This window comes from Scyliorhinus torazame, chromosome 4 (genome assembly GCF_047496885.1).
Source record: "Scyliorhinus torazame isolate Kashiwa2021f chromosome 4, sScyTor2.1, whole genome shotgun sequence".
Taxonomy (NCBI): Eukaryota; Metazoa; Chordata; class Chondrichthyes; order Carcharhiniformes; family Scyliorhinidae; genus Scyliorhinus; species Scyliorhinus torazame.
The window spans coordinates 307,463,744-307,479,838 of NC_092710.1; the positions used below are offsets into that span (position 1 = coordinate 307,463,744).

At 47.6% G+C, this 16,095-nt stretch overlaps 1 protein-coding gene across 6 annotated transcripts in view; it reads right to left on the reverse strand.

Annotated features, from left to right (window-relative positions):
• Positions 1 to 11,644: 11,644 nt before the first annotated feature.
• Positions 11,645 to 16,095, reverse strand: part of LOC140411055 (tyrosine-protein kinase Fyn) — a 431,995-nt gene continuing 427,544 nt past the window's right edge. For all 6 annotated transcript variants that reach the window (XM_072500049.1, XM_072500048.1, XM_072500045.1 and 3 more), the window contains one exon: positions 11,645 to 13,536. In XM_072500049.1, coding sequence (XP_072356150.1) covers positions 13,328 to 13,536 — 209 coding nt within the window. In that variant the 3' untranslated portion in view covers positions 11,645 to 13,327. The remainder of the gene's footprint in view (positions 13,537 to 16,095) is intronic.

Genomic DNA, 16,095 nt, shown 5'->3' on the forward strand with positions numbered 1-16,095 from the left:
TCGGGGATCCGGCTCTGGGAGGGACCCCCCACGGTGGCCTGGCCCGCGATCGGGGCCCACTGATCTGCGGGCGGGCCTGTGCCGTGGGGGCACACTTTCCCTCCGCGCCGGCCTCTGTGTAAGGCTCGGTGATGGCCGGCGCGGAGAAGAAGCGCCCTGCGCATGCGCAGGAAACACGCCGGCGGTTCTGCGCACGCCCCAAGTCGCGCCGGCCCTTCGGCGCCGGTTGGCGCGGCGCCAACCCTTCCAGCGCTGACCTAGCTCCCGGAAGTGCAGAGGATTCCGCAACTTCTGGGCGGCCCGAAGCCGGAGTGGTTCACGCCGCTCTTGCCGCCGGTACGGGCCGCCCCGCCAATTCCGGGAGAATCCCGGCCATGATCTGAAAGCTCGGCTGTGCACCTGGAGAGATACCCGACCAGTTTCTAATCAGAATCGGACACACTTAACAAATTTTTGTAAAATCCCACCCAGCATTTCCAACACAGCCCCTGATCCCAGACTACAATATCATACACCACTCTGATCAATCTACCCACAGGGTGAGGGGCAAAAATCCTTATCCTCATTGAAAGACACCTTGACTAAGTTTGTAACTCCTACCTCTGGGGTGCCCTTGTATATGCAGGTAAAAAGACAAATGGTATGTAGGCCTTCATAGCGAGAGGATTGCTGCAATTATACAGGGCCTTGGTGAGGCCACTCCTGGAGTATTGTGGGCAGTTTTGGTCTCCTTATCTGAGGAAGGATGCTCTTGCTCTAGAGGGAGTGAAGCGAAGGTTTACCAGACTGATTCCTGGGATGGCAGGACGGACGTACAAGGAGAGATTGAGTTAGTTAGGATTGTATGCGTGGAGTTCAGAAGAATAAGGGGGGGAACTCATAGAAACCTATAAAATTCTAACAGGACTGGACAGGGTAAATGCAGGGAGGATGTTCCCAATAGTGGGTGTGTCCAGAACCAGGGATCACAGTCTGAGAATACAGGGTAGACCATTTAGGACAGAGGTGAGGAGAAATCTCTTTGCCCAGAGAGTGGTGAGCCTGTGGAATTCGTTACCACAGAAAGTAGTTGAGGCCAAAACATTGTATGTTTTCGAGAAGCTGTTAGATATAACACTTGAGGGGAAGGGAATCAGAGGATGAGCAGCACAAGTGGATAGCATTGTGGCTTCACAGCACCAGGGTCCCAGGTTCGATTCCCCGCTGGGTTGCTGCCTGTGCAGAGTCTGTACGTTCACCCAGTGTCTGCGTGGGTTTCCTCCGGCTGCTCCGGTTTCCACCCACAGTTCAAAGACGTGCAGGTTAGGTGGATTGGCCATGATAAATTGCCCTTAGTGACCAAAAAAGGTTAGGAGGGGTTATTGGGCTACGGGGATAGGTTGGAAATGAGGGCTTAAGTGGGTCGGTGCAGACTTGATGAGCCGAATGGCCTCCTTCTGCAATGTGTGTTCTATGTATCTATGATATGGGGGGGGGGGATGGCGGGATTAGGTTATTGAGTTGGATGAATTAGTCATGATCATAATGAATAATAGAGCAGGCTCGAAGGGCCGAATGGCCTTCTGCTGCTTCTATTATCCATGTTTACCCTCTCTAATAAAATTACATCCTTCTGTAAAGAGGTGACCAGAACGCATAGTACTAACGTTGTGGCCCAACTAATGTTTTATACAATTCCAGCATAACCTCCCTGCTCTATATTCTATGTCTAATCAAATAAAGGAAAGCGTAACATATGCCTTTGTGATGACGTTATCGACCTGCTACTTTCAGGGACCTTTAGGGGCTTTCACTCCCAAGATCTTACCTTCCTCTAAACCTCTCAGTCTCCTCCCATTTAATGTGTATTCCTTTGCCTTGTTTGTCCCCCCCCCCCCCCCCCCCCGCCGCCGCTCCCTCACTTCTCTGGGTTAAATTCCATTTGCCACTTTTCTGCCCACCTGACCAGTCCATTGATATCTTCCTGCAGTCCACAGCAATCCTCCTCGCTATTAACTGCATGGCCAATGGTCGTGTCATCGGCAATCTTGTTGATCATGACCCCTACATACAAGTTCAAATCATTACTATATACCACAAAAAGCAGGGGATCTGATACTGAGCCCCGTGGAATCTCACTGGAAACAGCTTTCCACTCACAGAAACATCCATCTACAAATCCCTTTATTTCCTGCCATCCGGCTTGCTGCAACCCCGGGATCCCATGGGCCGGATTCTCCGCAGCCCCAGCCGAAATCGCGGCCGGCATGGGGGCGGGGAATCCACTTTCACGCCGTAATTAGGCCCAGCGCGGGTTCGGCGATTCTCCGGGCCCCTAAAATCGGCGTGACCGCAGAGTACGCCGCGCCGGGGGGGGGGGGGGGGGGGGGGGTGTGGCCATTGCCAGAGGCCCGCCCAGCAATCCTCCGCTCCCGACCGGCCGAGTTCCCGACGGCGTGGAACTAACCACCTATTGCCAGTCGGGATGCTGGCGTGGTGGCTGCGGACTCAGTCCGCGGTCACCCTATTCAGGGGCGGGGGGATTGGACACCAGGTGTGTGGGGGGGGGGGGGGCCTTATAGGTGGTCGGGGGTTAGATCCGTGCGGTTTGATGCTCGGGCACGTGGTCGATCAGAGGGTCTCATTTTTACGTTTGGCTCCGCAGTCCAAGTCTGCCATGGAGCTCGGCGCGGATGCGCATGCGCGGACACCAAACTGGAAGTGCATGGGCCCGTATCCGCAGCTAATGCTGAGAGATTTACTCTGGGTCCCTGCTAGTCCCCTGCAGGGCATTGAATTAGCTCAACCTGTTTCTCGGAATTTCTGGAGTAAAGCTCCACCGTTTCGAAGCCGGCGTGGGGACATAGTCCCATTTTGGGAGAATCCAGCCCCATGTTTTTTGTTAACCGGTTGGCCGTATGGGACCTTGTCAAAAGCCTTGTTAAAATCCATGTAAATCATATCAACTGCATTGCCTTCATCAATCCTCCTCATTACTTCCTCAAAAGGTTCAATCAATTTGGTCAGACACAACCTTCTCCATGTTGACTCTCCTTGATTAGTCAATGCTTCGATGATAGTTCCCCTCAGCATTGAGAATCTGGTGTTTTTCAGGTGTGAATAATAAACCTGGATATTTCCAGAATTTTCCAATTTTATTTCAGATCTGCCATCTTTGCAATTCTGAGCAGTAATTTTATAAATTGGTATGTTTTTCTGTGGATCTTGGTCTTGCCCAGGATAGGGGTCAACATCCATCATAATCTTTCTTTCCATTTCTTTCCACAGAAGGCGAGGAGAAGAGTGAAGAATACTTTCCAGAAATGTGAAAAATTTCATTCACTGAGGGAACAAATTCCTAAAATTATTCTCAAGTTAAATTGAAGCTATAGAACGATTTCAATAGAACTAAGGTTTAAGCAAACTGCTGTTTTACCACATTGACAATAACTTCATTGAGTAACACGTGTACGGGACAACTACAGACTCATGCATCCCTTGCAGTTTTCGTATTGCTATTCGGTTTTGTATCTCATTCACAGACCTGGAGGAAAAAAAAAGATCAGACAGGTTTCAAAGTTGAAATATTAAAATTATTCCCAACTGCAGAGCTAAACATTAGCAGAGATTAAACTCTCTGACCAGATGTACTCATCTGGTACAGAGATTTTACAAGTGATAATCATTTGTAATGGTACAAAATTGAATTTCATTTAAACATTCGCTGGATGTTGTATGTGGACCTGAAACTTGTCTTCCTTCAGGGTTATGAAGCTGTCTGCTTTGCTCGGTGGGTCACAGCATCATGAGGTGAAAATCAGAAATAAAATGGCTGCGGTTTCCCCCATCTTGCGTCATGGTTTGCTCCTCATACACCAGGCACAAGCAAGAGGGACACTTCTATACAGATAGAATGCGAGGGGGGGGGGGTGGGGGGAAGGGGGGGGGGGGGGAAGGAAGCACTATGAATATGGGATTCACTGCTCCAAGTAAGGAGGGCTGCCTTAACTGAGCTTATTTCCATGGGGGGGGACTGAATGCGGGTGACATGATTCAACTTTTCTGTATCCCAGCTGTCATAATATACACCAGTATATCATTTGCAGACACACACTATTGGACACACAGTGTGACCAATCAACATACACAACACCGCAGCCAATCACCAGTGAGAGCACACGCACTATAAAGACCGGGGACATCAGAGTTCCCGCTCATTCGGGTAGCAGCTAGCTAGGAACACAGAGCTCACAGCCTGCAACACAGACATTCACCATGTGCTGAGTGCATCAACTGGTTACGACAAGGCAAAGGTCTTTAGTTAAAGCTGGTATCGTATTTACCCACAGTTCAAGTATGTTTAAATAGTTAACCTTTTCATAAAATAGTGTTGCACTACTTCAAGTGTTGGTGACCTGTATGTGATCCAGAACACCCAACACATCACCAGCAATGTAAATGTAGGCAAGATAGTGAACATTGCACAATTGCAAAACTGGAGGTTAGGAGTGTGGCATTTGCAAGCCTCCTTCCTGTGTTTCCATGGGAATGCCATCTGTGGATTGCAGTGGAATAAGAGGAATTTGGTAATTTTGATGATGTATTTAAATGGAGGCTAGACAAACACATGAAAGGGAACAGAAGGAAATGTTGATGAGGTTAAAGGAAAGGGTGGAAGGAGGTTAATGTGGACATAAACAGCACATGGACCGGTTGGGCCGAAAGGCTTATTACTGTGCCATATGCTCCACATAATTCTATGTAAATGTCTTTTGAACTGTTTATATCTGACTCTCAGGACACAATATTAGATCAAGCAGCAATCTTGTACAGCAGAATAGACTGAGCCTTAACTGTGTTAAACGACTGCACGTGCATTAATAAATCTAATTCCACAAACAGATAGGCAAAGCTCAAACAGAATGAGAACAGCCAGGAAATGGACAAAACATCGCCCAGGGTTACAAATAAATACCAAGGCAGAAAAACATAAGCTAAGCAGCTGAGGTAACTCCACGAGCAGCCCGTTAGTGCCCAGGAATTGGGCATCCAGAAGATCTGTCAGCACTTTTATCACAGGGGTTTTCACTGAAGGTGATTCAATAAATTGTAGCATCCATATTGAACAAACAACAGAAGAAATGGGCTTTACTGGTGTATTTTATCCACCTCACACATACATTTGTGTGCAATATTGTGCCTGTATCTGTGTGCACATATGATATAGCATTATACTCAGTGCATGTGTCTGATTGTATGATATTTTGTATGCGTGTAATCAAAACAAAGGCAATCAAAAGGCAAATAAATAAAAATTCTACATACTTGGATTTTGACTTTTAGCTGACTGATTAGTTGCCCATTCTGGCAACAACGAGATTGCGCAACCCCCCCCCCCCCCCCCCCCCCATCGACCACTTTGAGGCACCGACCGCATTTAAATTTGGTGGGCGAGCTACTCAGAGCCAAAGACCCATCCCAATGTAGTTAGGAATATTAGAGCAGGAAGAGGGGTTGCCCAAAGGGAGCGAGAGAGATACCTTCCCACAACCCCCTTCCCGGGAGGGAAGGGAGGATGCCCTTGCACTCTTCGTCCCTGCGCACCCCTTTCCCGGGAGGGACATGGATAATGGGATGCCCATCCTTGAAAATTGACCTGCACATGACAATGACCATGAGGCATAGCGGTTAGCACTGCTGCCTCGTAGCACCAGGGATCGAGTTTAATTCTGGCCTTGGGTGACTGAATGTACTTTGGGGTGATTTTGATTGTTTTCTCCTCAAGTTAGTGAGATAAAATGGGGATACTAATTTTACTGCTCAGTTAATACCAATGTTATGACTGGCTCCAATTGAGCTGACTATTAGATGCCAGTAGCACGGTAGCACAGTTGCTTCACAGCTCCAGGGACTCAGGTTCGATTCCAGACTTGGGTCACTGGTGCTCCGGTTTCCTCCCACAGTCCAAAGATCTGCAGGTTAGGTGGATTGGCCGTGATAAATTGCCCTTAGTGTCCAAAAAAAGGTTGGGTTGGGTTATAGGGATAGGGTGGAGGTGTGGGCTTGAGTAGGCTACTCTTTCCAAGGGCCGGTGCATTCTAGATGGGTCGAATGGCCTCCTTCTGCATTGTAAATTCTATGATGCTATGTTGTAAACACCTGCTTGCTTCAGGCAATGGGGCCTTTTTGAAAATTAAATTGGGGTCTTGTGCTATAAATGGGATGGAACAGTTTATGAGCCCCCCCCTCCCAAAATAACCTGTCCCTAAACCCCACAAACCTATGCGATTGTGCCCTCCAGGGAAAGGGGATGTCGGAGGGCATCCCATTCTCCATGTCCCTCCCGGGAAAGGAGTAGCTCGCCCACCAAATTTAAATGCGGTCGGTGTCTCAAAATGGTGGAGCGGGGGAAGCGGAGGGGGGGTGCAGTCTCTTTGTTGCCAGAATGGGCAACTAATCAGTCAGCTAAAAGTCAAAATCCAACTCAATAAGTCACAACTCAGGAGTTCAGTTTTCACCTTCATTATTCACAGCACAGAACTTGTACACAGCACAAGAGTCATCAGGTTCACGGGCACAAATCCAGCCCTCGCCATTACCCAGCCAGGGAAAAGCCGGGCCTGAATTCTTGAAACATATTCCCAGCTCACAAACAATAACATAGGAGATCCAAGGCAAGAAGCGAATGTGCCTGACTGAACCTGTGCCTGTCCTCCTTCCCACTTAAATGAAGTCAACGTGATTGACTCCACACTTGGATCTCTCTCAGTTGGCCCATTCCCCACTCATGGGAAATCGTTCCTGGTCACGCCCAATGTGCAAATGTTGCCAGGGAGAGTAACGTGGGGCTAGATTTGTGTCCTCAAGAGGATTTCAGAAAGGAAAATCCATCAGGAGGTGGGAAAATAAAAGAAACATTCCCAGGTGTCTAACATTCCTGCCATTCTCAGTATCAGAAGCAAGTTCTGGCGAGTTCTGAAAGAGGCGAGTGATCCTCCCTCCCAACATTCATGTGGTAAAAGATGATAAGTACCCCCGCCCCCTCCCGATTTTCATTTAAAATATGAGCAGCGGGATTCTCCGTCGGCCGATGCAGAACTCGGCAAATGCGATTGGGCAGAGAATCGGTCGTGAGTCTAAAATAGTGGACGGTGCCTGGTGTCTGCCAGAACGTCATTCTCCGGTGCCTCAACAGTGGCGTCAATGCGTTCTACTCCGCACATACAGTAAACGCTGTTGGCGTATCATTTGCGGGCCTGACCCGGTATTCTCTGGGGCCTCCACGATGTTCCGCCGCCGCAAGGGGCAATTACTGATGGCGAGGTTCACTTGCGGTCTCAAAAATCGGGAAACAGGCGCCGTGGCTGCTGAGGGAGAGGGGGCACGGAAAGTGTCCAATGTTGCCATAGTTTGCTGAGAAGTTGTGCCGCTGGCCGGGGGCTTCTACCAGGGGTAGCGGGGGGGGGGGGCAGCGGTCAGGAGGTGGGCTGTGGGGTTGGCATGGACAGGGAACACTATCCCCACAGCCTGCAAGACAACCATGCAGCTATGCCCACTGTTAATTCAGTGCCACGGGTCATATGGGTGTCTTCCCAGGCCACCCCTAGGTGCCCTCTGGCCCCAGCCAACCCATCAACAGGATGGGCGTGCTCCAACGCAATTAGTGCCATCTTGTTGACTGGGGTGTGTGTGTGGAGTGGAGTGCTCATATGTGGCTGCAGCTCGTAAGCCCCCCCGAGTGTCAATCCCGACCCCTGGTGAATCCGACACCGTTTTTCATTGGAATTGGTTGTGTTCTACAAGGCACCGGTGCTAGACCATTAATGGTTCCTGAATCGCTCCGGGCACGGCGCCAATTTTGCTGTCGTGGGAGTCCACCGATGCTGTCCTGTCGTCAGCACTTAGTTTCTGAGAGGGAGAATCCCGCCTGTGGTGTTTGGGATCGTCATTGCTTAACAGAGCCTGGCTCCACACGAACATGCCAAATCAGGGCAGCACGGTGGCGCAGTGGGTTAGCTCTGCTGTCTCACGGCGCTGAGGTCCCAGGTTCGATCCCGGCTCTGGGTCACTGTCCGTGTGGAGTTTGCACACTCTCCCAGTGTCTGCGTGGGTTTCGCCCCCACAACCAAAAGATGTGCAGGCTAGGTGGATTGGCCACGCTGAATTGCCCCTTAATTGGAAAAAAATAATTGGGTACTCTAAATTTATTTAAAAAATCATGCCAAACATCTGGTGTTGTGGTCTTTACTCTAACCTCCAAACCCTGCTGACGTGGGAGCTGAACTGGGTGACAGTCAGGGAAACGGCACTAACATTCAAATGTTTGTGAGCGGGGTACTGTGTCCCTCGCTCGTACCTGCTTCTTCATTGTGGGCCCAGAGCCATCCTGTTCCTGCACCTCTGCTCCTGCATACTCAAGTATGTGAAACATTGCATTTTTAACCAGAAACAAGAATAATAATTTGAAACAATCCCACCAAAAGTGATTAGAGGAAACAATCAAGTATTGGTAAATATTCACAGTGCAGGCACAGGTTATTCGGCCTCACAGGGTGTGGTAGTCACCACTAGCAGTATTATATGTATTTTTGTAAGACATGTATACTGGAGGTACATGGGTAAATCTCTGCCTGCTGGCTCCGCCCAGTAGGCGGTGTATAAAGGTGTGTGCTCCCCAATGCTGCAGCCATTCTGGTTCCAGCTACAGGAGGCACAACATCTTTGCTCAATAAAGCCTCGATTATTCCACTACTCTCGTCTTTGTGGTAATTGATAGTGCATCACAGGGTTGGAGGGCGGACTGCCTTTTGGTGAAGCTGACAGTTCTGCCTTCAAATGGTGGAGCTGCCCAGTAAACCAAAGCTGTAAGAATCGAGGGGGCGAGCTGGTACAAGACATTCAGCACAGGTGCTCCATTGGGTAAAGCTGTGTTGGCACCACCCAGTGTGTTGTGTGCACAGGTAATGCCGCTGATCCAGGCTGCCTTTGCCAGACAGTGTTGGCACAAAGAATCAACAGTGTAATGTAATCCCTTCCATTATAACAGAGGAAGACTAATCCTTACAAGAACTTTGCAGGAAAGGGGGAGGAAGTGACCATTCACTTTTACGAGTGATGTCAATCTGTTTTAATTGCTGCAAAACCTCCGTCACCACCTTAGCTGAATAATAATCTCTATTGTTGTCACAAGTAGGCTAACATTAACACTGCAATGAAGTTACTGCAATGAAAAGCCCCTCGTCACCACATTCCGGCACCTGTTCAGGTACACAGAGGGAGAATTCAGAATGTCCAATTCACCTAACTGCCCGTCTTTCGGGACTTGTGGGAGGAAACCGGAGCACCTGGAAGAAACCCACGCAGACACGGGGAGAACGTGCAGACTCCGCACAGACAGTGACCCAAGCCGGGAATTGAACCTGGGACCCTGGCGCTGTGAAGCAGCAGTGCTAACCACTGTGCCACCCTATATGGAAACTATATGGACCTGAAAAAATTGTAAGTGTTAACATTTGGTTTTGATCATTATGACAACATGCAAGGGGCTTTTCACAGTGACTTTGTTGCAGTGTTAATGTCAGCCTGCTTGTGACAATAAAGATTATTATTTAGACAGCATCTTTAAAGTAGAAAGCCATCCTAAGTTGCTGCATAGAGACATTTTTGTACAATCATGGATGTTTAGCCAAAGAGATGTTCAGAGGGGTGGCTGGAAGCTCGGTTCAGAAGCGTGGGTTTTAAAAAGCGTGCCTCTAAAGGAGAGGGAGGTGGCGAGGTTTGGGTACAAAATTCCCAGGGGGGGAAGAAATGGCACAACCTCAATGGTGGGGGTTTGGGGGCTGTTTACAGAAGAGCAGAATCAGAGTAACTTACCATTTCAGGACTGGGAGGATTGTAGGTAGGAAACAGTCACAAGAGATAGGGATGGGCAAGGTCACAAAGGGATTTAAATAAGGATGAGAATTTGAAAAGACGTTTTGGAGGTATGGGAACCGATGTAGATCTGCGAGTTGAACAGGGCTTGGTACAGGGTAGGATAGGGGATAAGTCAACTTCCTTTGTGGACCGTGGCTAGTTTTCTTAAAATGCTAGATATACAAGCTAAGATGGGCTGAATGGCCACACGTTTGTTGTCTGAATAGAGAGATAATTGTCTAAATAGAGAGATGTATCCTTTCTTCGGCCCCCCAGGGCACAGACACATTCCTCCATCCCCAAATTTTTTCACATACATGTTGCCAATAGTGAACTACTTTTTTCAAAAATAAATTTAGAGTACCCAATTATTTTTCTTTTCCCAATGAAGGGGCAATTCAGTGTGGCCAATCCACCTACCCTGCACATCTTTGGGTTGTGGGGGTGAAACCCACACAGACACGGGGAGAATGTACAAACTCCACACAGGCAGTGACCCAGGGCCGGGATTCGAACCCGGGTCCTCAGCGCCGTAGTCCCAGTGCTAACCACTGCGCCACATGCCGCCCCAATAGTGACCTATTTTGCCGCTTCGACCTGCTTCCAATCGATTACCAGATTACAATGGACAGCTCCCATGTATTATCTGTATTATTGTCTCCACATCTGATGGTGTATGATGATGCGGGGACTGCTCTCCATTTTGCTTCCCCACTTGCCTTTTGTTCAGCCACATTTGTTTATTCCAGCTGGTCTTTCATTCCACTCTGCATCTTTCACAACCTACCCCTTCCATTTTCTCACTGATGGGAAAGATTGTACTTTTAAGACCCCATTTGTACTTGTAAGTAATCCCCATATCTGCTGCACCGCACAGGCTAAGAATCAGTGAACTCTCAAGTGCTTTTAGTCTAAATACAAATGACATTTTTGGTTTGTTAACCTTCCTTCAGTCGCATAAATGGAAAGTAGATTGTTGGGTTTGAGCTTCAGGGGAATGTTGAATGCTGTCTTCCTGAATGAGGAGTGCATCTATCCACCGTGTAAGAGCTCTCAATGAAGGCTTCAATCGATTTTGTGCAGACAGATGGGGCCTTCTTGGAAGGCTGTTGTACCCGCTGTGCAAACCTTGCCCAAAACAAATTGCACATCAATTACAGACACAGTTTGCTCAAGCAAAGAGATCCCTTTCCCAGCCTCGCAGTACGTTGCTGTATCGCCGAGCAGAAACATATAGCCAAGTTCCGCACAAATGAGTACGGCCTCAACCGGGACCTTGGATTCATGCTGCATTACATTCATCTCCCCACCATCTGGCCTGCGAAATCCTACCAACTGTCCTGCCTTGAGACAAGTCACTCCTCTTTAACCTGTGATTATCCCTCTCTCCAGTGGCTCCGTCTGGACCTGTAAAGACTTAATTACCTGCAAAGACTCGCATTCAAAGTATCGTATTGCATCTTTGACTTTGTCTATATATATGTTTCTGGAACCCACCTCTTCATTCACCTGAGGAAGGAGCAGTGCTCCAAAAGCTAGTGAATCGAAACAAACCTGTTGGACTTTAACCTGGTGTTGTAAGACTTCTTACTGTGCTCACCCCAGTCCAACGCCGGCATCTCCACATCATGGCTGTAAAATACCAAAGGGGTTAACCTTTCCCAGTCAAGTAAGGCTTTGCATTTTTTTTTTTTTTTATAAATTGTCCTATATACTTTGGGCACAGTGCAAAATCATTCCAGAGGTGGGCTGACCTGGCTAAGATCTTTATTGTACAGGTTTTAAAATGACAAGAACTGGATTAGGAAAATTGAACAGCTATGTAAAACATGTCAACTGGTACAGAACCGTAAAATGTATGTTTAATGTCAATCGAAATGTTATATTGTGAGTTGGGAGGGAGGAAAAGAAAAATTAATGCAGAGGCATCATCTGGTTAAAATGTACAAATACCAAGAATCGAGAGTTTGTAACCCACAGCCAATTCAAGGAATGTAGTAACCATCTGAAAACATATTACTACATTTGTGCATCTGCTATCAAAGTCATCGAGTGCATAGTAATTCTGTTAAAATAATCCTGAAGGATGTCATTGGCCGAACAGGAAGCAATTTGGAAATGCAAGTGGTTATGGCGCAGAGGTCAAAGTTACTCATACAAAAAGCATAAAAAAAAAAAATCAGCAAGTGAAGTTAGATGTAAAAGACACACTGGAATGGCTGGAGCACATCATCTTGTCCTTTAGAGCACATTTGTTGTGCTAACCCTTGCTGGAGTCCCTGCGTACTTTCTCAAGGCCAGGGTCAGTCTCTCGGTCCAGAACGTTCCGCACAATTGGGAAATTGTGAGAAGTGTTATCGCAACCATGCTTCCCACAAGGTGTGTTCTGTACCGCGAACCTCCATCTCTCAACAGTTCTCAGTGCCGGGCGAGTAACCTGGCTAGTACGCTGAGCGACGCTCAGAATATCAACACCGTTAGAGTGCGTTTTGCCACACGAATTGTAGTTTGATCTGCATCACTGGAAAGCTGCATTATCATCACGGTCGGGGTACATGATAAGTAAGTGGAATTTTAGCACAATTTCCTTAAATATATCCTTCTTCAGATGACATAATATTACATCACTAGGTTTTAAAAAACAATTCTTACAAGTCTATAAACTTAAACCGAGTGGTAATAAAGACAAATCAGCACAATTGTGATCAAGGCGGTGCAACAATATGTAGACAAAATAAGAACGACAATTGCTTTTGGCAGCATCCAATGTCACCAAGTGGCTCCCAAAATAGCAAATATGCAAGTATCCGGGCGTGGGGGTGGGATAGGAAAATGTCAGTGCGCGTCTCAGTTTTATCCTTTGCGAGATTTTCAGCTGCAGACAGCCTTGGTCTTCTCGGACACGCTGCCGCAGCGTTGACTGGATGTTTGTGGCTGTTTGTAGAGGCTTATGCGATAGAGGGAAAAAAAATCCTTCAGGAAGAAAACGGTGGTCTTGGCAGTAAAAGGCAGATGTTCATTCATTGCCACTGGCTTTTGACACAGCATATGGACAAAACGTGACGATCGAATCCCCCCCCCCCCCCTCGGGTTTTTGTGAACGTTGACGAGTTCGGCTGAGTTGACGGGCAGGCAGTGGGGAAGACAATATTTTGGGCAATAAGTACCATTTTAGAAATGGTTCTCAGTCAGTTCAACAATGACTATGATACAATACTAACATTCTGATGTTTTTTTTTTTAAAAGCCATGCGGCTTCTTACGGTGAAGGAACCTAGTTTCCAAGGCGAGGAGCAAGGGCGTGACGTTAGGAGATACCAGTTTCTGCAAAATAACTCAGATGTTGGGAATCACCCAACTGGGCAACCTGTAATGGCAACGGAAAGAGGGGAGGATCACCCACGGACGAGCAGTTTTTGAAATAGTGCAGCCGGTCACAGGTTGTCTCCTGGCTGATACTGAGGCTCTGTCGCAGTGAAGTAGTCCTCCAGAAAGGCCTGTAGATATTCAAAGGTAGGCCTCTCCTCCGGGTCTTTCTTCCAACACTGTATCATGAGCTCGTGAAGGGAGCTGGGGCAATCCTGTGGCAATGCCATCCTGTAGCCTCGTTCCACCTGTTCCAACACCTCACGGTTATTCATACCTGATCAGGGACAGAGAGAGATCAGTTAAAACAGTAAGACCATAAGATGTCGGGGCAGAAGTAGGCCATTCGGCCCATCAAATCTGCTCCACTATTCAATTAGCTCATGACCAATCAGCCTCAACTTCACTTTCCCGCCTCACCCTCCATAACCATAAGACCGAGGAGCAGAAATTAATTTCAACTTAAGTTGATAAAACAGAAGAGATACAGACCACGTACGCACACCATCAATTCTGTTAAATATCATAAAGCTCGGTCCCCAAGTGACTATAACCAATTCTCTTTTTTAAAATAAATTTGGTGTATCCAATTAATTGTTTCCAATTAAGGGGCAATTTAGCGTGGCCAATCCACCTACCCTGCGCGTATTTGGGTTGTGGGGGTGAGACCCACGCAGACACGGGGAGAATGTGCAAACTCCACACGGACAGTGACACAGAGCCAGGATCGAACCTGGGACCTCGGCGCCTTGAGGCAACTGTGCTAACCACTGTGCCACCGTGCTGCCCAAGTTATAACCAATTTTAACAATATCCCATCATCTCAATTTAGCTTTAAGGGGCGTGGACAACATTGGCAAAGTAGCCATTTATTGTCCATCATAAATTGATCTGAATACATTAAAAATAGTCAAGGGCTTGTAGTGAGAGATCGGCGTTACATAAAGCGCAGACTATGTAGGAGTGGACCGTTCCATTTCGTGAAGGATATACATTAGCTTATTGCAACAATCTGGCAAATACCATAGCCATTCACCCTGTCTTGGCCACAAATGACCAATTTACCACGGTTGGATTTTCATTGACAACCTATGCCTGGGCTGAGTCCAATAATTCATAGTCATAGACCCTGTACCACAAGGAGAAAAAGAGAGTGGGGAAAAAACCTAATACTGAAAATGTAACTTTTTGCAAATTCAGTTACGAAACAAAAAGTATCTGAATGGAATTTGAACCATTCAAATTCCATTCTGTTCCAAATCACTGCTGGGAATAAAATGGATTCCCTCAGTGTTGTATTATGAGCAGAGAAGGGAGACATGAAGGATTGTGGTAGTGGGACATGCCAACCTCTCATACCACAGACCTCGAGAGCAAAAGATTGAAAAGAAAATATGTTCAGGGAACAGAAATAAATTAACTCGATTCTATTCCTATTTCTCCCTCCCGCGGCCCCAGCTTCACTGGTGCCAATAGCCCATTATTCTGGGCATGTGAAGCTTGATGGAATCAGCAGCCCAATTTAGTGACTTTTCTGAAACCCAATGTCCACGCACCAGTAACTGCAGCAGGAGGAGACATGGGCCAGTAATCACGACCGAGGATGCTGACTGGCTGACTGGTTTCTTCAAGTGTTACTCCAAGGGGAAACAGAAACTCAATCATCACATACTCACCAGAAATCAGGCACTTCCATTTCTAAAATGTGCGCAGGAAGATACTGCCAGTTAGTGAAGTGCAGGCACATTTAAATACTTTTTAAAAGTTTCTTCCCCATGTGTTTGCACTCATTGAGATCAACTCTGTTGGTGATGTGGAATACAACAATCTCAGCATTTGGCATCGAATGCTGGGAGGAACGACGTCATTTAATCTTTCGAATCGTACTTTTTTTTTTAATAAACATTTTATGGAGGTATTTTTGGTGAAGAATAGACAATATACATGAAACCATAAACATAGTGCAAAAACCGTTTAGCTTTCCACCCTTACTACCCCCCTACTCTAACCTAAACTACCCCCCCCCCCACCCCCCACCTGCTGACGATTAACTTTCCGCAAAGAAGTCGACGAACGGTCGCCACCTCCGGGTGAACCCTAACAGTGACCCTCTCAAGGCGAACTTAATTTTCTCCACACAGAGAAAGCTAGTCATGTCCGATAGCCAGGTTTTTGGGGGGCTTTGAGTCCCTCCTTGCCAACAATATCCATCTCCGGGCTACCAGGGAAGCAAAGGCCAGAACATCTGCCTCTTTCTCCTCCTTGATTCCTGGATCTTCCGACACCCCGAAAATCGCCACCTCTGGACTCGGTGCCACCCTTGCTTTTAACACTGTGGACATGATGTCTGCAAACCCCTGCCAAAATCCCCTGAGCTTTGGACATGTCCAGAACATGTGGACATGGTTCGCCGGCCCTCCTGCACATTTTGTGCACCTGTCCTCCACCCCAAAGAATCTGCTCATCTGGGCCACTGTCATGTGAGCCCGGTGAACAACCTTGATTTGTATCAGGCTGAGCCTGGCACATGTTGCAGATGCATTGACTCTACTCAACGTGTCTGCCCATAGACCATCCTCTATCTCACCTCCCAGCTCCTCCTCCCACTTACGCTTCAGCTCCTCGGTCTGCATCTCCTCCGACCCCATAAGCTCCTTATAGGTGTCCGAAAAGCTCCTCTCCCCTACCCACCCTCTGGAAATTACCCTGTCCTGAATCCCCCTCAGTGGTAGGAGCAGGAAGGTTGCCACATGTTTACGAAGGAAGTCCCACACCTGCAAGTATCTGAATTAATTTCCCCTCGCCAGCCCAAACTTTTCCTCCAGCACCCTCATAC